Below are 20,979 nucleotides of genomic sequence, written 5' to 3' on the forward strand. Positions count from 1 at the left end.
TAACACTGAGGGGGCTATCTAATTGAGCATGTGCAGTTGAAGTAAGTTATATAAAGGCAGATCATTGGCAATGATACACATGATGGGTTGGGAGACAGTGTTACAATTTGTAAGTGGTAGATTTGAACCTAGGATTTAAACCTAGGAATAACAGATGTATCTGATTCCAAGTACATGTTCTCATGTTTTCCACTATTTATCAAATTTAATACGCATCAGGATCCCTGGAAATATTGTTACAAACACAATTCCTTGGACCGCATACCCTAACAAATGTTCGTGCAGGTGGTGGTGGTTGTTTTTAGTAACAGAACCACTTAGGTCCTTTTGTTTTCCAGAGGAAAGTTATTTTGAACTTCAACATATAAAACAAAAGCACAACTGATTTAGTTCATGCAGGAGTTTGGGAATTCAGTTTAAACCACTAAGCAACTTCTCCTTCACCCAACCCGTTCTCTAATGCCAGTCTTTGTGGCTTCTCCTTACTGTTTGAAATCCACTTCTTGAATTCCTTCTAAATTTTAAAATGCAATTCTATAATTCTAGAAAAATAACCTACAGAAATACTTGCACAATTATGGAAGAGTAAATATACAGGAGTGTTAATTCAGCACTGTAAAAGTAAAAACATTTTTACAGATAACAGAAATGTCAGTCAATGTGGGAATGGTTAAGTCAATTATGGTAATTAAAATAACTGATAGTTACTGAGCACTTCATATTGGCCAAGCACTGCACTGGATGCTTTATGTCTATTATCTCATTTATCCTTCTCAACTATATAAAGTAGTGTCAGAAAAAATTGCAAGGGACGAAGTTAAACAGGTAGGGAAGACTTTATTCAAGGCTATTGCAACAGAGGAGAGAGAAGTCAGAACTCAGTCTGAACTCAAGTCTGTTGAAACAAAGGGTGGGGAGGGTTAAGCACTAGAGTGAACTAGTGGAAAAGTACTGGAGGACATTAGTGGGGAGTCATAGACCATCTGTGTTTGTATTGGCTTTGTCCAAAGAAAACATAAACTCATATCTTTATGACAGGATATAGCTTTACAGCTTGAGTAAGGAACCCACCAAAATTAAGCTCTCATTCTCCCACAGAGATTGGGAGAAGGGGGTGCTCTCTTTCTTGATGGTTACATTTCAAAGGGATGGCTTCTGGATCCTTGAGACAGACATTCCTGGGTTGTAAAACTGGCAAGAGGCTTTAAAAAAGATTTACATCTCAAAGGAGCTGAGAAAGAATTTACAATTAAAAGTTTTCTAAAGCAAATGACCTAAGAAAAGGAAGGTCAGGGTGTAGAGTCAGGAAGAAGGAGCCTGTCTAAAGTTTAGTCAAGCTGAGGGGAACATTAAGGCCACCTTGGTCAGTAGATACTATTATCTCCATTTTACAGATGAAGAAATTGAGACTTAGAGAAAGCAAGAGTCTTCTTCAAGATTATAATGCTAGTAAGTGAAGGAGTCAGATCACACCCTATCTCTGATTCAAGTAACAGCAAGTTTAAGTCCTTTGTGATGCTGCCTCACCATTCAGCTAAGGTTATACCACGGAACTTTTAAAAAGCATGCGATAGATCTGTATATACAGACGTACGAAGATGTCTTCAAAAGGTTAGATTTTTTAAAATGCCAAACAATTAATTACTATTTTGGTCAAAACAGATAGTAACAACAATTGAATGAAGAAATCATAGAAGTCAGTCAATTTGTCTCTCTCTCTCTCTCTCTCTGTAAGTCCAAAAGAAAAGGTGTGAAAGGGAGAAAAGAAAACTATGGTTACCTTGAGGGGGTTGGAGGTGGGTGGGAAGGATTTCAATTTCGCACAATTCCAAATTATTTAGTTTTCTTCTTCCTCTGTCTTCAACATGCATATTTTGTTTTTACATTTAAGAAGGCAGAGGAAAAATGGAAAAGGAGAGGGGGAAAAAAAGAGAAGAGACAAATAGGATAGGAAGAGAACAACAGGAGACAGAAATAAGGGAAGGGGGAAAGAGAAATGTAAAAAGGAAAAGAACAGGAGAGAGAGGAAAACAAGAGTAATAAAAAGGAATGAAGAATAGAGAGACAGGGAAAGAGAATGAGATGGGGAGAAAAGAGAGGAGAGAGAAATAAGAGAAATTGTAAAATGGGAAAATGAAAAAAAAATAAAGAGATAATAAAGAGTATCATAGGTAAAAAGACTCAAATGAAGAGAAGGAAAAGAAAAGGAAAGGAAATAAGAAATATAGGAAAGAGAAAGAAAGAAAGGAAAGAAGGAAGGAAGGAAAGAAGGGAAGAAGGGAAAGAGGAAAGAAAGGAAAGAGAAAGAGCCAGATTAGAATGCCTCTTTAAATCTGTGACCATAGAGCTAAGGGTTTGGCTCCAGGAATTAAGATAGTTTCCTTCAAATACCGTATGATTTCCCTCATTAAGTAGTAGATAGCAACAATAACAAACAAACACATAGAGACAGAGATTGGATTGGTGGTTACCAGAGAGGAAGGGGGAAGGGAGGAGGGCGAAAGGGATAATTCGGCACATGTGTGTGGTGATGGGTTGTAATTAGTATTTTGGTTGTGAACATGATGTAATCTATGCAGAAATAGAAGTATAATGATGTACACCTGAAATTTATACGATGTTATAAACCAATGTTACTGCAATAAACAAAAAATTTAAAAAAAAGACATAAATACATGAAAAAAAATAAGATAGTTTCTTTCAAATGCTGTTGTTCTGTTGACTTAAGAGTGGAAACCGAGTCAGGGAGGTTTTCCTGTACCTTTCAAACACTCCTGCTCCCTCTTGCTGCTTCCACAGGCAGAACGCCTAGGGCGGGTGCCACGTGTGAGTAGGGCTGTGTGATGACTTTATGCATCTTAGTTATTTTTCTCCTAATCGTAAGGAATTATCTGATCTACTCAGAAAAATTTTCTTAGTCCTAACAGGAATTGACTGTTCCTAGCTCATCTTTTTCCTGTTGATTTATGTAAATCCTATCATCTTCTCTAGCTGACAATGACCCCAGCAGTAGCTTTGCTCCATCTTCTTTTACTATTTTCATCTAGAAGACAAAGGTTTAGAATTTATTTTCAAAAGTATTTGTATACTTACCTGAACAACATATTTAAAAGGAAAACTAAACATATTTTTAAAACATAGTTTTAAAGTAATTACATAAAACAGCAGTTTTTCTGTCTCACACACACAAAATTCTGCTTCTGCTCTTGTCTTAGAAGAAAATAACACTTTTGTTACCTGAATCTTCCTCTACATTCTCATTACAGATAATTTCTTTTTGATTCCTGTGACTTGTTACTTCTGTCTATGGTGTCTATTCCCAATGCATTTAAGGCAAAGTTCGTTATAGAGTGAGGGTATCTCTCTCAAAAGTTTTGTTGCTGTAAAGTACATCTGTAGTGGTGAAAATATATATGTGTCTATACAGGTTGGTACACTTCACAATAGGGAATTTCCCTCAGTTTTTTCTGCTTATACCCCACTCCACAGACAAGGTATTTCTTTAAACTACAGTTATGAAGGAGGGTTGTTTAGTTTTGTTCTCGACTCTAAGTCAGGAAGAGCCCACTGGGTATGGGTTTCTTTTATAACAGTCCCTCAAAGGTGTCTTTTAGTTTGGAAATTTATGAAGACCATGAAAGGATTTTTTGGGAATGACTATAAAACAGTGGTTCTCAAAACTGACCTTGCCTTTGAATCAACCTGGGGAGCTTGTTAAAGGATTCTCGGGCCTCACATGGTTCTTGTTTCACTTGGCTAGTATTTTTTTTTTTGCTTCAGTATTCTCACTACAAGGTCTTAAAACTTGCTTACGCAGGCTTTAGGTTTTAAGTTCTTAGCAATCAATCTCTACTGAAGGGTTTGAGTCATTTCAATATGCCATAGAACAGCACTGTTCAATAGAAATATAGTGCAAACAATATGTAATTGTATATTCTCGTACCTTCGTTTAAAAAGAGAAACAGGTGAAATCAATTTTAATAATTCCATTTAACCCAATATAACCAAAATATTATCATTTCATCATATAATCAATATAAATATTTATTAATGAGATATTTTACATTGTTTGTTTATTCATGCTAAGTCTATGAACTCCAGTGTGTATTTTATACTTACAGCTCATCTCAGTTTGGACTAGCCACATTTCAAGTGCTTGGTAGCCACATATAGACACAGTCTACTATATTAGTGCAGATCTAGAAGCCGGTGGTTGTGGTTCTAATCTGATTGCTTAAGATTTTCATCTATATTTTCTTAATGTGCATCATTCCTGCCACGCTGTAGCAAAGTGCAGTTTCATGGTGTCTGAGCTGAAAAAGATCTCTCATGGTGCATGAAAATGGTTATTAGATCATTTAATGTACAATGTTACTAAATGTTCCCTGGAAAGCAGTAGCTCTCATTTTTCCTGTTTGTTTATTCTTGCCCACATTATGTGGGTTATGTAAATAATGTTTCACAATGTATATTGGATCTATTGTAGAAAACTGACTTTTAAGATCGAATCCGTTTAAAATATGAGATATATGTTTAATATCAGAGAGTAATGGTCAGCGGAATAGTTATCTGTGAGTAGAAGCAGCATTAGGTGAGCGTGCAGAGACTAGGCAAAGAAACACGGTCCAGGGAGGCATGAAACTGGATCAACAGAGAGAACATATAAATCACATTCAAAAGAAAGGAGATGAGCATAAATATAGAAAGGTATTTATATTACAGTGGATCTATGTGCTTAAAAACATTGGATTCAAAGAAAAACTTAGTTGCTCTAGTGTTTTGGGACATTTTATTAAATAAAAGAATGAATTTCATTGTAAACCCATTGAGTTATGTAGAAATCAGATATTATAATATGCAGCACAATCAAACCATGTATTTTGGTGTTTTAAAAGGTCAGTTCAATGTATTGTAATGTTAGTCCCCAGTTATGAAGATTCACCCATGCAAAATATTACCTATTTACAAATTTACACCAACATGACTGACGAAAATTTGGAGAGTAAGAGGAATCTAAAGACTAAATTTAGTCATGCCAAATTGTAATTGATGAGGATCTTCTAATTGAATCTCAAACAAACTGCATTGTCCAGGGATAGTGATGACAAATTACAAGGCGCAGGGAGATAAAAAAAGGCAGAAGTCTCAGAGAGCAGAGAAAACATATGGAAAATGCTAAGATTGGCAAAGAAGAATAAGAAATTCCATCAAACAGCCAGAGAAACTTTTACAGTAAAGTATAATAAATAAATCAAGGAAAAACTACAGGTATTTCACTTTGGGTGCTTTTGAATGTAAGTAACAGAAAATTCAGCTTAAATTGTTTTATACAAATCTAGGGGCAGGACTTCAGGCACAGTTTTATCAGGCCGCTAGCTCAGTTTCTCTGTGATTCTTTCAACTCTGCTCTCCTCCATGTGTTGTAATTGTTTTCAGGCTATTCTTATTGTAGCAAAATGGCTGCAGCAGTTATAGGATTTACATCAGCACACCACACTTATACAAAAGTCCTGTGCTTCATTCTAAATCAATCTGAACCAAAGTGGTGGCCAGGGGAATACCATACATATATTGCTTTATTTTTTTATTGAAGTATAATTGAGATACAACATTATATTAATTTCAGGTGTATGACATAATGATTTGATATTTGTATACATTGTGAAATGATCACCATATTGTCTGTTTACCATCTGTCACCATACAAAGTTAAAACTTTTTTTTCTTGTGATGAGAACTTTTAAGATTTACTGTCTTAGCAACTTTCAAAATTGCACTACAATATTATTGACTATAGTCCCCATGCTGTACGTTACATCCCCATGACTTATTTATTTTATACCTTCGGGAGTGGGTGAAATGGATGAAGGAGATCAAGAAGTACATGTATTGCTTTAAATCAGTTATTGAGCATCCGTAGTTTAACTGGTATTGCAGAGGAAGTGAGATCATGCTATTGGATTATGCTTCTCAGGGCTCATCCTTATAAAGAGGGTCAATCTCACCCAAATTGCATGACTGCCACACAATGAGGGAGGGATGAAATGGATGCTGTGGAGACAACCAAATGTCCACTTCAATGCAGCATGGGAAATATGTCCTTGAATGATATATCTGAGACACCAGCCAGAGGAATTTCGGTTAATCACAATCTGATCTAACTGAAAAGGAAACCTGGCTTTCATCAACATGATTCGCAGATGCCTAAGCCCTTTGCATATTACATTTAGGCACAATTATTGTGAAGACTTTGGAAAATTATTCTAAATTAAATAAATATTTAATCATTAAATGTAATACTTAAAAAAATCCTTAAACAGAATGCACTAGTATCTATAGCACAATTTTAATAAACATTTCACTAGATGAATATAGTTTGCTTATTGAGTCTCACCAGTGAAAACCATCTGCTCCATTTTATTTCTTCCCAACTAAATTGCTTTCTATTATATAGACATATATAATGAAGTGGAGAGTTAATAATTGATAAATTTTGAAATATCTAGAAAGATAATTTGTGTAATTTGAGAGCCTTAACAAACTCTAAAATGTGTATCTTCAATGGTTTTCATTTAAAGCAAAGCCTGGATACTGGATCAGAGTCAATCAAGAATATTATTTTTGTGGTATTTTCTTTGTGTGTGTGTGTGTATGTGTTGGTCTAGGACAGTGCTGTCCAATAGAAATATAATGTAAGCAACATATGTAGTTTTATATTTATTAGCCACATTAAAAAGTAAAAAAGAAAGATTATTTTTAACAATATATAATAACCCAATATCTCCAAAACATTATTTCAAAGTTAATCAAATGAAAATATTAATGAAATATTTTGTTCTTTTCTTCCTACTGAGTTTGCAAAATGTGGTGTGTATGTTACACTTTCAGCACACATCAGTTCAGACCAGCAGCATTTCATGTGTTCAATAGCCCCATGTGGCTAGTGGTTATCATATTGTGAAGCATAGGTCTAGAATCGTTCATGTTTGTTCTCCATCCGGTCCAAAGGCTGTTGATAATTAGCCAAGAATACAATGCACCTTGTACAGGATACAATTTTCCTCAATATAATGTCAATCTTTGCCACTACTTATTTTAAAGATATACTTCTCTTATTTTTGTCCTTGACACATACTTTCATATAGTTTATTAATGCTACATGTTGAGTATTTGATAATCCTTCTTTCTAAAATCTTAATTATACTACTTTGTTCTTATTACTTTTTTAATTATTTAGAATTTATTGGGATAAATGCCAATGACTGCCTTAATTCCAATTTCTTCAATAATTTTTCCCTTTCTACAGTAATTTTGTCCATATCATTTTCACCTAGATTCTTTAAACCTTTTGCATTAGCTCAAAATCAGCTTTCTGAGGTATTTATGGTGTTCACTCATTTGGTGTGTACAAATTCACTTAACAAGCACTTAAAATTCAATGATATTTCAGAAATTCCGCATCCGCAGCCTCATGTATATGGACTTTATTCAGATTGTTCCTAAAAGCATTTTTGTGCATTGGTAGTACAATAACCAAATTAACAAATACAATTTCATCTTGCAAGGTGAGAAAGTATTTCCAAAAGTCTATTTATTTGGATAAAATTAGTTTATGGTTAATATCAATGGGCTATTAGGACATATTTCAGACTGTACTGATATTAAAATGAGGTTAATGAAACACATGATAGGATTGTATTTAGAAGACAACAGATGGAAAAACACATAGCATATTCTGTGACCTAATAACTTCCCAATATATATTTTCCTCCCTCTCTTGTCCCATCCTGATATCATTATTTCAATGAAATAGGCTTGGCAGCAGAAAATAGTAGATAAATTGTGAGCTCTTGAGTCAGACAGTCTGGAGTTCTGAGCTCTGCCACTCACTAGCTGTATGACTTTGAGCGAGTTTCTTTACTTATTATTAGATTCTTTGTATGTAAGTTAGGAATGATGAATTTAACTTATCTCACTGGTTATTGAGAGGATTAAGTGAAATATTTTATGCTTGCGCACAATTAGCACTCAATAAAATTCTTTATTATTGCTTTTATTGCTATTAATAGCCATAGTACTTCAAGGTAAATTCTCTTCACTGGAATATATCTGCATACATCTGTCATTACTAGTGCAACTTAAAAAGTATTTTTCCTTGAAAAAGTATCTGAAACTATGTGGCGAGTAAAATCCATAACCTTAATCATAGTAGAAAAGACATTTTTAGACATTAGTGAACCAAATATTTGACCCAAGAAGCTAGAAAAGAGCATCAAAATGAACCAACAAAAGTAGGAAATAGTTATTTAATAAAAAATAATTAGAAGCACTCCTATAGAACTGTTAAATAAAACTAAAACCAGTAGTTGTTTCTGTGAAGATAAATTCACCCCTCACAGGTCTACCCAAGAAAAAGATAAAAACACACATTTGAGCAAAATTAGGAATGAGAAAGGGGATATGTAGAAGAATTTAAAGATTGAGAGACTATTACATAAAATTCTGTATCAGGAAATTTGCAAATCTATATTAAGTGAAATCATAAAAAATAAATTGTAAAAGTTAAAAAAGGCCACTTAATAAGAGGTAAAACATAACACCTGAATAGACCAAAAACAAAAAATGAAGAAAATCATAAACATTATACCACCCAAAAGACAATAGAACTAGTGATTTTACAATCAATTTCTGGTAAACTTTCAAGAACAGAAAATTCCTGCTATTTTAACTGTTCCAGAGTAGAGAAAGAGATATAAAAGTTCCCAATTCATATCACCAGTCTGGTAGAACTATGACACTAGATCCTTTCAAGGAAAACAGATCAAAAACAAACTCAGGACCTCTTGCACTCATTAATATAGATGACAAAGCTGATTTTTTCAAGTTTTCTTGAGAAATAATTGACGTACATCATTGTATAAGTTTAAGGTGTACAGTGTGATGGTTTGATTTACATGTATGTGAAATGATTGCCACAATAGGTTTAGTTAACATCTATCATCTCATATAGATGCAATAAAAAGAAAAAAAATTTCTCCTTGTGATGAGAACTCTTAGAATGTACTTTCTTAACAACTTTCCTATATATTATACAGCAGTGTTAACTGTAGTCATGCTGTGCATTACATCTCTAGTACTTGTTTGTCTTATAACTAGAAGTTTGTACCTGTTGACCACCTTCCTCCAGTTCCCCCTCCTTCTCTCCCTGCCTCTGGTAACCACAAATCTGATCTCTTTTTCTATGAGTTTGATTTTTTTTTATTAGATTCCACGTATAAGTGAGATCATACAGTATTTGTCTTTCTCTGACTTATTCCACAAAACTGATTTTTTTTGTTTTTGAGGAAGATCAGCCCTGAGCTAACATCTGATGCCAATCCATCTCTTTCTGCTGAGGAAGACTGGCCCTGGGCTAACATCCATGCCCATCTTCTTCTACATTATATAAGACACCACCACAGCATGGCTTGACAAGTGGTGGGACAGTGCGCTCCCAGGGTCCGAACCTGCAAACCCCGGGCCGCAGAAGCGGAGTGCGCACACTAAACCACTACACCACTGGGCGGGCACGTGACAAAACTGATTTTTGAACGGGAGGACTCAGTATTGCAAAAGATCAGTTTCCCCCAATTTGCTTCATAAATTTAAATGCAATGCAAATCAGACACCTAGTGGGATTGTTTTTTTAGAACTTGATAAATTAATTCTAAATTTTTCCTGAAAGTAAAGGATGTGTGAAATCAGATATTTTAAAAAACTAATTAGATTAATGACGACATGGGGCTTGTTCTAGCAGTCATCTAAACATAATAAAAGGTGAAGTAGTTAAAGTCATTTGGTGCTGGAAGAATAAACAGCTAAATGGAAGAGAAGAGAAAGACGAGAAACAATGTTAGTTCTCATAGCATATGATTAAAGTTGCATTTCCAATTAGCAAGGAAAGGATGGATTGTTCAATATATATTGTAAAGATAATTAGATATTTGGAAATAAATCAGACCCCCTACTTCGCTGTGAAATAAGAATACATTTCAGAAGAGTCAGTCTTTTAACGTATAAACAAAAACTGTAAGTGGAAAATATAGGAGAACGCTTTAGCATTGGACTCAAGAGGCATTTCTAAGCATGATGTGAGACTCAGAAGTTTTAAAGGAAAATACCAAATATTTGAGGACATAAAGTTATATTTTTTCTCACAGGCAAAATATACTATATGAAGAGTTAAAAGAAATGGCAAACTAGGAAAATAGTTTCAACACGTAAGCCAGACAAAGGGTTAATATACTTCCTATATGACTATTTCCTCTTAAGCTAAAGTTCTCTGGCAGTTAGTGAGTTTTCTGATTGTGTTATTAGACTGCTGCTGATAGCATCCAAACTAATAGTTAATATGTGAAGCCTGAGAAACCTTTCCAGGGTAATTATGTCCTGGCCTTTTTCCTTTTCCTCCAACAAAAAAGCATGCCTTACCTTGGGCTTTATGCTTTATTCATTTATTCCACATGCCATTTATTGTTACTTCATGCCTTTAGTTTTGCACAATGTTAAAAGGTGTTTTCACCTATTAAAACAAGACAAAAAACCCATAGCTGCGAATTTAGCTTTACTGCTACCAGAGAGTAATAGATTACCATGACTGCATTATTCTGAGAGTAAGATTTTGTCACAGGTATGTTTAAGACTAGTTATTAGCACATTTTAAAACTTTTTTCGGAATTGTAACTCTTTATTAAAGCAGTCACAGAAAGGATTTTAATCAGACAACATAATTTTTTTTCAGAGCACTTTTACAAAGACATAATTTAGCATTGAAAATAACCTATTCTAAGATCCATCATCCCAATCTTTCAGAACCTGCTTCTTTCTGTGTTTACCAATGGAGAAATATTTTATGCCAATGCGAGGAACTTTTTGAAGTTTCCATCTCCTCTTATCTATTGTAAAGTTTTTCAACATTAGTCTTTTAAAGGCAACTCCCTCCATTCTCCATGTTTACTATCTCTCACCCAGAAGTGATTTTAATGGGTAGAATTTAAGTTCCTGGAAGGAAATAATGGCTGGTGGGAAAGCTATCTTTGGACAGATGACAACACCTATTTATATACACTGCTTAGTGCATCTACCATAAATAGGGCCTCGCTTTAGATTAACAACAGTCTACACCTTTGAATCCAGTTTATATAATAATAGATCATAGTTATCAGTAGTCAGGAAGGGAAAATTTAATCACGAAAGGAGTCATTACAGGCGAGAATTCTAACAAATTGAGACTAGAGTGATACAATAATTAATAGTCCCTATGAATAAAACCTCCTACTGTAAGCTTAGGCCAGTTCACTAATTTGGCAGTTAGAACTAAAAATACAACATCCATTTCTCAAGTTTAGAGATGTAATTTGCCTTACTGGTAGTCTCATACAGGCATGGAAATATGTTAATATTCTATTTAGAAATTGATGTATTATCTAAAGGAGATTTAAATGTATTAAAATGTAATTCATTAAGCCACCCACTGGTACTAAAGAGCTTACAGAATGGGCTATTTCTTTAAAATATAATTCCTATATATGTAATTTCTAAGTTAGTAATAGAGTAGAATACACGATAAACTATATTTCTCTGTATGGAATATACAGCACACTTTGGCATCTAAAGTGTTATTGCCGACTTATTTTATTTGGTACTCTAACTAGATTCAGATAAACAGTAAACCTTTACAAGGAACTCTTTGGTGAATGTATGCAAGAAACAGAAAATATGTACAATGTTATGTGTAAGAATATTTATTTTCATATATCTGCATCTATATTTACATCTATCATTTATCTATATTATAAGCACTATGGACCACGCACTGTACTGACTGCTTTATTTGAATTATTTCATTTAATTCTTGCAACAATTATTTGAGTGGGAATTAGAATCAAGATCTGACTTCAAAGCCCAGGCACTTTACCATTATATTTTTAGGTGCACCTGCTTTTTTAATCCAGCAAGCAAATAAGGGCTTGTATATTCCTAGTACAGCTTAAACTCTGGGAGAGAATCTGAGAGATGTTGCAAAAAGAACTCTTTTCCAGTTTGGCTTTCGGAAACAAATGCAGAAAAAGTGTGCACTTTATGTCTAAAATAAGTGAATAGTGAATGCATGGTATCGTGGAAGCAGTGCCTTTCCATGTTTGATTCCATTTTATATGCATCTCAGGCTGCAGGGAGTATGGGATAAAATCACAGGCTCCAATTTCCCACTTTGACCTCAAGAGGCAATTTCTGGAGTATGCTTTAGGTTTGCTCACTGTACCACTTCTTAGAGCATCTTTAAAAGTGAACAGACCTTATTTGTTTCTAGACCTCTTCATGTGGAGAAACTAGGGGGCTCTTAAAAATATAAATCTCTATTAAGTTGTGAAAGAAAAAAAAGATGTGTGGTTCATAAGTAACTGAAGCAAATGATAAGGCACTAATTTGCTTTAATTTCTTAACATCATGATTATTAATGTCATTGCAGAGACTAAGGACTTAGAGATGAATGAGGCACTCAGCCTAGGCACAAAACTTATGGGATTGCCAAAAATGTCAGAAATCAAGATAAAGAATATTTTAATGCAACATTTTAAAAGATCAAAATTAATACAGAATTGCATTTCCCTGATAATTAGTGATGTTGAGCATCTTTTCGTATGGCTGTTGGTCATTTGTATATCTTCTTTCGAGAAATGTCTGTTCAGATCTTTTGCCCATTTTTTTCCCTTGTTTTTTCTTTTTCTCCGGTGAGGAAGATTAGCCCTGAGCTAACATCTGTTGCCAATCCCCCTCCTTTTGCTGAGGAAGATTGGCCCTGGGCTAACATCTGTGCCCATTTTCCTCTACTTTATATATGGGAAGCCTGCCACAGCATGGCTTGATAAGCAGTGCATAGGTCCGCGCCCAGGATCTGAACCTGCGAAGCCCAGGCCACCAAAGCAGAGCACGTGAACTTAACCACTACGCCAGTGGGCCAGCGCCCTCTTTTGCCCATTTTTTAATTGAGTTGTTAGTTTTTTTGTTGTTGAGATGTGTGATTTCTTTATATATTTTGGAGATTAACCCCTTATCAGATATATGGTTTGTAAATATCTTCTCCCAATTGTTAGGTTGTCTTTTCGTTTTGATGATGATTTCCTTTGCTGTGCAGAAGATTTTTAGTTTGATGTAGACCCACTTGTTTATTTTTTCTACTGTTTCCCTTGCCCAATCAGACATGGTACTTGAAAATATGCTGCTAAGACTAATTATCAGGGAAATGCAAATCAAAACTACAATGAGATATCACCTCACGCCCATCAGAATGGCTATAATTAACAAGACAGGAAACAACAAGTGTTGGAGGGGATGTGGAGAGAAGGGAACTCTCATACACTGCTGGTGAGAGTGCAAACTGGTGCAGCCACTATGGAAAACACTATAGAGAGTCCTCAAAAAATTAAAGATAGAACTACCATATGATCCAGCTATTCCACTGCTGGGTATTTATCCAAAGAACGTGAAAACACCAATGCGTAAAGATACATGCACCCCTATGTTCATTGCAGCGTTATTCACAATAGCCAAGACTTGGAAGCAACCTAAGTGCCCATCAAGGGACGAATGGTTAAGAAGATGTGGTATATATACATAATGGATTACTACTCAGCCATAAAAAACGATGAAATCTGGTCATTTGTGACAACATGGCTGGACCTTGAGGGTATTATGCTAAGCGAAATAAGTCAGAGGGAGAAAGTCAAATACTGTGTGATCTCACTCATAAATAGAAGATACAAATAACAACAAACACATGGAGACAGAGATTGGATTGGTGGTTACCAGAGGGTAAGGGGAGAGGGAGGATGGTGAAAGGGGTGATTAGGCACATGTGTGTGGTGATGGATTGTAATTAGTCTTTAGGTGGTGAACATGATGTAATCTACACAGAAATCGAAATATAATGATGTACACCCAAAATTTATATAATGTTATAAACCAATGTTACTGCAATAAAAAAAATAAAATTAATACAGAAAAATCCATGATGAACAAAATATCAAAATTTTGAGTAAAGTTACCTAATTTATCATGGCAAAAAGGCCCTCAGAAAGGAGTTTCTCTTTGCCTCCAGTTGAAACTACACACAAAATTATTGTATTTGGTTCAGTGTTTTCCTAAGCACTCTAGTACAAAGTAGTAAAAATTTTATTCTCATCAAATGAAGCAATATTGCATAGCTGTCTAGGTCCATTCAGACTGCTATAACAGAACACCATAGACTAGGTGACTTATCAACAACAGACATTTATTTCTCACAGTTCTGGAGGCTGGGAAGTCCAAGATCAAGGCACAGGAATATTCGGTGTCTGGTGAGAGCCCGCTTCCTGGTTCATAGAGCCTTGTCACTGTGTCCTCACGTGGTGGAAGGGAACTCTGTTGTCTCTTTTATAAGAGCACTAATCCCATTCGTGAGGGTTCCACCCTCCGGACCTAAGCACTTCCCAAAGACCCCGCTTCCTAGTACCATCACATTGACATTACATTTCAACATATGAATTTTGGAGGGAAACAAATATTCAGTCTATGGCAATACCGTTTTTAAAATAGAGAAAATAATTCTGTTCAGTAAAACCAACTTTGCACAGCTACTGTCATTTTGTGGGTTTCATATCAATCTTTTTCCATATATACATGTTTATGTTTCTGTAATTAGGATCATATATACCATTATTACAAGCATTATTATTTCTTTAAAAAAATTATAGCTTGGATCAAGTAAAAATTGCCTTTAGTGCTTTTTTTTTTTTGTGTGAGGAAGATCAGCACTGAGCTAACTTTTGATACCAATCCTCCTCTTTTTTTTTTTTTTTCTGAGGAAGACTGGCCCTGAGCTAACATCCGTGCCCATCTTCCTCCACTTTATATGGGATGCCGCCACAGCATGGCTCTAAAAGCAGTGCGTCGGTGTGCGCCTGGGATCCGAACTGGCAAACCCCGGGCCACCGCAGCGGAGCGCGCACACTTAACCTCTTGCGCCACCGGGCCGGCCCCTGCCTTTAGTGCTTTTAATAGTTTTTCTTTAAACTCTTATTTATCTACTATTAATATTTATGTTTATAAAAGCTACATATTATTACATGCTACTACATTCCAGAAACTGTGTTCAGGATCGGCTACATAATTTTCAGGGCCTGGTACAAAATGTAAATGTAGAGTCCCTTGTTCAAAAAGCAGGAAAAAATGCTGTATCCTTTATCTGAAGTCCCTGCTGCCAAACTGCTTTCCACAGCGGCTACACCATTTTGTATTCCTACCAGCAATGTGTGAGTTCTAATTTCTCCCCATCCTTGCCAATACTCATTCGTCTTTGTCTTTTTTATTATAGCCATTCTAGTGGATGTGAAGTGGTGTCTCATTGTGGTTTTGATTGGCATTTTCCTAATGACTAATGATGTTTAATGATGTTTGCTAATGATGACTAAAGCTTTTCATGGGCTTATTGATCATTTGTAAGTCTTCTTTGGATAAATATCTATTCAAATCCTTTGCCTATTTTTAATTAGGTTATTTTTCTTTTTATTATTGCATTGTAATAGTTCTTTACTCTGGATACAAGTTTCTTATCAGATATATGATATGCAAATATTTTCTCCTATTCTGTGGGTTATCTTTTTACTTTCTCAGTGTTAAAGTACAAAGGTTTTTGATTTTGAGGAAATACAGTTTATCATTTTTTAATTTTTTCTTTGTCGGTTATGTTTTTTTTCCAGATGACCAATCATTTTATTGAAACTAGCAACTAAAATTCAATTGTGCTTTTGGTGTTGTATCTAAGAAGCCTTTGTCTAACCCAAGGTCACAAAGAATTATACCTACATTTTCTTCTAAGAGTTTTATAGTTTTAGCTCTTACATTTAGGTCTGTGATCTATTTTAAGCTAACTTTTCGGTATGGTATAAGGAAGGAGTCCAACTTCATTCTTTTACATATGACTACACAGTTGTTCCAGTTTGTTCATTTTTTAGCTTGATTTTGTAAATGTTGCTGTTATATCCAAGATATTTCAGTGAGATATTTTTTAAAGCTTTACCACAGTGTTCTCCCTGAATGTAGAAGTGCTAGTAGATGCTAAGCTGGCCTGAAAGTTATTTCTTCCCTCCCATCCTCCAGTTATGATTGATAAACAGATTTTGAGCCATGGCCAAAATGAGGGTGGTGAGGTAGAGGAAAGCAGTAAAAATAGCTAAGCACAGCCATAATAGCTTGAAAGTGTAGAGTTAAATATCATAAGCCCCGCATTCTTTAATTCCGCCTTCATTAAAATGAAAAATTGAAACCAAAGTCACACAGTTTTGGTAACAGAAGTCATTTCAAGATCTAGAGACTTTGAGAATACAATCAAATGAACTAGCCATTAGACTAGAAAATGCTTATCAGTCAGATATTTTAAAAATCTGAAGAATAAAAACATAAGCCAGTTTGGGAGTGAAAGTCCTCTCATCATATTTATACCTATTCTTTATTTTATAAAATTGGTGACTTTGCTTAACAAAGAATCTCTCTGGATTCTGCTCTAACTTGATTTTTGCCCGTCAAATGGGTGTAAACTGGTATTTCATTGTAACTTGATTTGCATGCCCCCTATACTAGTGAATTTGTATCTTATTGCGTGTTTATTGTCCATTTATATTTCTTCTTTTGGGAATTTCTTATCAATATAGGAGGTTTCTTAATGATTTACCACCAGTACAGAAGATTACAAAAAATTCTATCAGAATCTGGTATAGCTTTACTTTTCGTTACTCCTAGAAGTCACTGCCAAGAATTCTTTTTTTTTCTAATGGTTTCATGGGTATTGTTTTTAAAGAATACTTTATCGATTTTGTAGAAATGATATAGTCACATCATAAAAAATTCAAAAAACACAGAAAAATACAAAGAAGTAACCCAAACTCACTTTAAATCCCACCACTTTGAAATATCCATTATTACCATTTGGATGCCAAAAGCCCTTCATGAATAATTTAAAAGAAATTACAGATAGAAGGTTCCTGCTGCTTCAACTTGCTGCCATTTTCAATGAAGTCATCAAAAAGTTGTCAATTTGGGGGCCAGCCCCGTGGGGTAGTGGTTAAGTGCGTGCACTCCGCTGCTGGCGGCCCAGGTTCAGATCCTGGGCGTGCACCAACGCACCGCTTGTCAGGCCATGCTGTGGCGGCGTCCCACATAAAGTGGAGGAAGATGGGCATGGATGTTAGCTCAGGGCCAGTCTTCCTCAGCAAAAAAAGAGGAGGATTGGCATGGATGTTAGCTCAGGACTGATCTCCCTCACAAAAAAAAAAAAAAAAAGTTGTTAATTTGACGGTACAGAATGGACACAGACTAATACACAGATTAATACGGTTTCTTTCTAGTTTTAAAATAATATTCGTAATTTATTTAGTTAACAATAAACATCTGAATAAAAAGTAAACAGTCATTAGACATTTCCAGCAACTTGGCGTCATGTAAGCAATATACCTGAATGGGTATTTGCACAGTTTCCTTTGCATCTGACTGTGTAGAAACACCCAGATAAATGTGTTTGTAGAAAGATAGCATCCTTGAATATAGCGTGTGTTTTCTCTTTATTTCTATATTATTAAACTAGCAACTTATCCTGGTGATAATTCAATTTTAAAATGTATTCAAAGAAGAGCCTGTTGACTTCCAACGAGAAAATAATGTACTACAAATCATTTTGTCTTACAGTATGGTCTTCACTGGTTTGTAAAATTGTGCATACAATCTCCCATAGAGGCATTGTTCAGTTTTAAATTAAAATAGCTCCACGCATCAAATAGATTTTATGGAAACCACTTGGTTATGTTGTTCTCACTCCTAAGAAAATTATGGGAAAAATAATTTATTATTGATAAGGCTGTGATTCAGCTTTTAAATCTGTATATAGCTGATTCTTATTGATTTTGTACTTAGGAACAAAAAGAGTACCATAATAATGGAAAAATCCTCAAACATCCCTCCCTGATATTTAGGCACTTTACACATAATGCTTTGCATCAATTTAAAGCTCCAACTACTCCCTAAGGAAAACAGAGCTTTTGTTTGGTGAAGAGTATGCTCACTTACAAGTTTTATGTTTTTTACAAGTGAAGAAGGAAGAACAAAAGAATCCTTTACATTCTACCTATTAGCCTGTCTTCATGTGAATGTGCCAAGTCTGAAACTGGTAGAAATTATGTTAAAGCAAGCCCAAATTACATGTAGGAAATGTTTCCTGTCACTGAAGAAAGAACAGTCTCAATCAATTTCTACTATTGTACAATATAGTTAATAATAGTATCTACTTCATAGGGTTGTGAGCATTAAATGAGATAATCCGTATATAGCATTTAGAATAGAACTCAGCACATAGTAAGAACGTCATAAATATTAGCTATTATTGCCCATCCCTATACAAATAGATTGATCATTTCCTTTTGAAATGTATAAGGCAGAGTTCTAACTAGTGAGGTCCTTTCTGAGCAATGGAGTAGGAGGATAAAATTCTATTTTGTATGTACACTCTTATTTTTTATTTATTTTTTTGTGAGAAAGATCATCCCTGAGCTAACATCCATGCCAATCCTCCTCTTTTTTGCTGAGGAGGACTGGCCCTGGGCTAACATCCGTGCCCATCTTCCTCCACTTTATATGGGACGCCGTCACAGCATGGCTTGGCGCACACCCGGGATCTGAACCCGGGCCGCCAGCAGCAGAGCGCGGGCACTTAACCGCTATGCCACGGGGCGGCCCCTGCGCACTCTTATTTTAAAGTTGCAAGCTAAATAGTTTTATCAGTGTCTTTGTTGATTCTAAAAGGTATCTCTTTTTAGGATTTCAGTTTCACTTTCTGGAAGATTTTATGATACCAACAACCAAAGTTTATACAAGACTCTACTAAAGAATAGCAAGAAAAGGCCTTCAGTACAGGTGATATAACTCAATGTTTTTTCATGAAATGCCTCTTTTTAGAAAGATAAAAAGCCAAACTCAGTGTCTTCCTTAAAACAATTCACTTATTCCTGTTTTCATGTCTTGCTTTTTTTTTTTTTTTTTGAGGAAGATTAGCCCTGAGCTAACATCCATTGCCAATCCTCCTCTTTTTGCTGAGGAAGACTGGCCCTGGGCTAACATCTGTGCCCATCTTCCTCTACTTTATATAGGACTCTGCCACAGCATGGCTTGACAAGTGGTACATAGGTCCGTGCCCGGGATCCGACCCTGTGAACCCTGGGCTGCCGAAGCAGAGCGCGTGAACTTAACCACTGCGCCACCAGGCCGGCACTTTCATGTCTTTTCTAGTGTCGTTTTCCTCATCAGGATTGGTCATACCTCTTCTTCTCAACCATCCGAATTCAACCAAAATTTTTTTTCTTAATGGCTCAAATAAAATAAAAGTTTATTTTTTGTTCAAAAAAGATATTTCTGATTGGACATTTCTCCTTCAACTGCTGATTCAGAGACTCGGGTTCCTGCCACTTTGTGGCTCCGCTTTCCACTATCTTCAAAGCTAGACTTCCAAGACTCTCATCTGCATCAAACCATAAAAGAGCTAGTAAGAGGCAGAATTGAGACTCAGCCATAAATTCCTGTTAACCAAAGATAGATTCAAACCTCTAGTCAATGACTCACATTTATTTAAAGGGATAGTCACTGCAGATACACTCTGGTACAAAAATTTTGAGTCATACGGACCTGGTTTTGAATCTGGACTCTGCCATGTGCTGACTATATGACTTTATCACCTGTGTTTCTTCAACTCTAAAATGGAACCTAAAGTACCTTCCTCACAGCATTATTCACTAATTCCTTGTAAATATTAGTAAATGAATCTAGAAAATGCCACCCTGACCTAAGAAGAAATGAGAATCAACATGTGGTTTTTGTTTGGTTTGATTCTGAACTGGGTCTCTGAAAAGCTATAGAACCAAAGGCAGCTTTCTTACAAATATTTGAGCCATGTAGTCATATTTGAAAATGATGCCTAAAGAAGTTATTCAGAGTATCCTATCTGTGACAAAACTTTTTCTTCTTCCTACTGGTCTCTGCACTGTACCCATCTTTAAAAGCATAGCTTAACACCCTTCTCTTCCATGGAGCTTTCTTTGATTAATTCAGTGCTCCTTCTCAAAACTACTATAACATCTAGCCTTTATTACACAATTTAGGTCCTTGATCACATACTGCTTTGTATCATTCATTTTGTTTTCATTGTTTTAGGTCTGCTTTGCTAGTCAAATTGTAAGTTCCTTAAAGGCAAGGACCATATCTTCTAATTGCTTTGTACTTTCCACAGAGCCTAGCCCATAGTAGATTTTCGATATCTATTGATTAAACTGTGTGACCTTGGACATTCTCATTCCTTAATGATAATTTTCTCTTTATAGTATTGTATAGAGCTGTCATAAGGTAGAAAAAATGCACATATGCCTGTATAAAGATAAAACTACCATGAGATAAGCTAATTTGGGAATAGAAAATTATATATTGTCACATCTGTTTTAATGATATTCTCCTACTTGTGTTTTGTCTCAAAGGTAGTTTTCCTGAGTGATGAAAGCACCATGAATTACTTTGACCTCTACTACCATCTGAAAATTGGACTCAACAATTTAAGGTCTTGTAAACACTTCTTAAAAGCTTGGTTTCATATTTTCTTGAATGATAGGTTGCCACAGTAAAACTACTCCTAGAGAAAGTATATTATGAAATTTTAATATCTCATTCAATTGCTTGGTAGCTTTGGGCTATTGACATTCTAGGAACTACATTCATGTCCATTAAGAAAGTGATGAAATTTGAAACTGCTTTTTCTTTTTTATAACATGTGGCAATTTAAATCTGATATATCAGACTTGTAATAAACCACACTCATTTTAATTGTTTTTTTCTCTATATAACTAAACTTCTCAGAAGCAATTTTCTATTTCT

The 20,979-nt window shown here is 35.2% G+C and overlaps 1 protein-coding gene across 6 annotated transcripts in view; it reads left to right on the forward strand.

Moving 5' to 3' along the window:
* LOC147911859 (uncharacterized) overlaps positions 1-20,979 on the forward strand; it is a 434,190-nt gene that overhangs the window by 196,161 nt on the left and 217,050 nt on the right. For 5 of the 6 annotated variants that reach the window (XR_015550692.1, XR_015550691.1, XM_087427625.1 and 2 more), the window contains 2 exons: positions 18,882-18,978; positions 20,586-20,665. Coding sequence is in view for 4 of the 6 variants with exons in the window: in XM_087427625.1 (XP_087283751.1) it covers positions 18,882-18,978; positions 20,586-20,665 (177 nt within the window). In the remaining 2 variants the exon portion in view is untranslated. The remainder of the gene's footprint in view (positions 1-18,881; positions 18,979-20,585; positions 20,666-20,979) is intronic. The other variant, XM_087427626.1, reaches the window with a different exon arrangement.

The sequence above is a fragment of the Ceratotherium simum genome, chromosome X, assembly GCF_057802395.1.
Source record: "Ceratotherium simum simum isolate JZ-2026a chromosome X, ASM5780239v1, whole genome shotgun sequence".
In the NCBI taxonomy this organism is placed as follows: domain Eukaryota; kingdom Metazoa; phylum Chordata; class Mammalia; order Perissodactyla; family Rhinocerotidae; genus Ceratotherium; species Ceratotherium simum.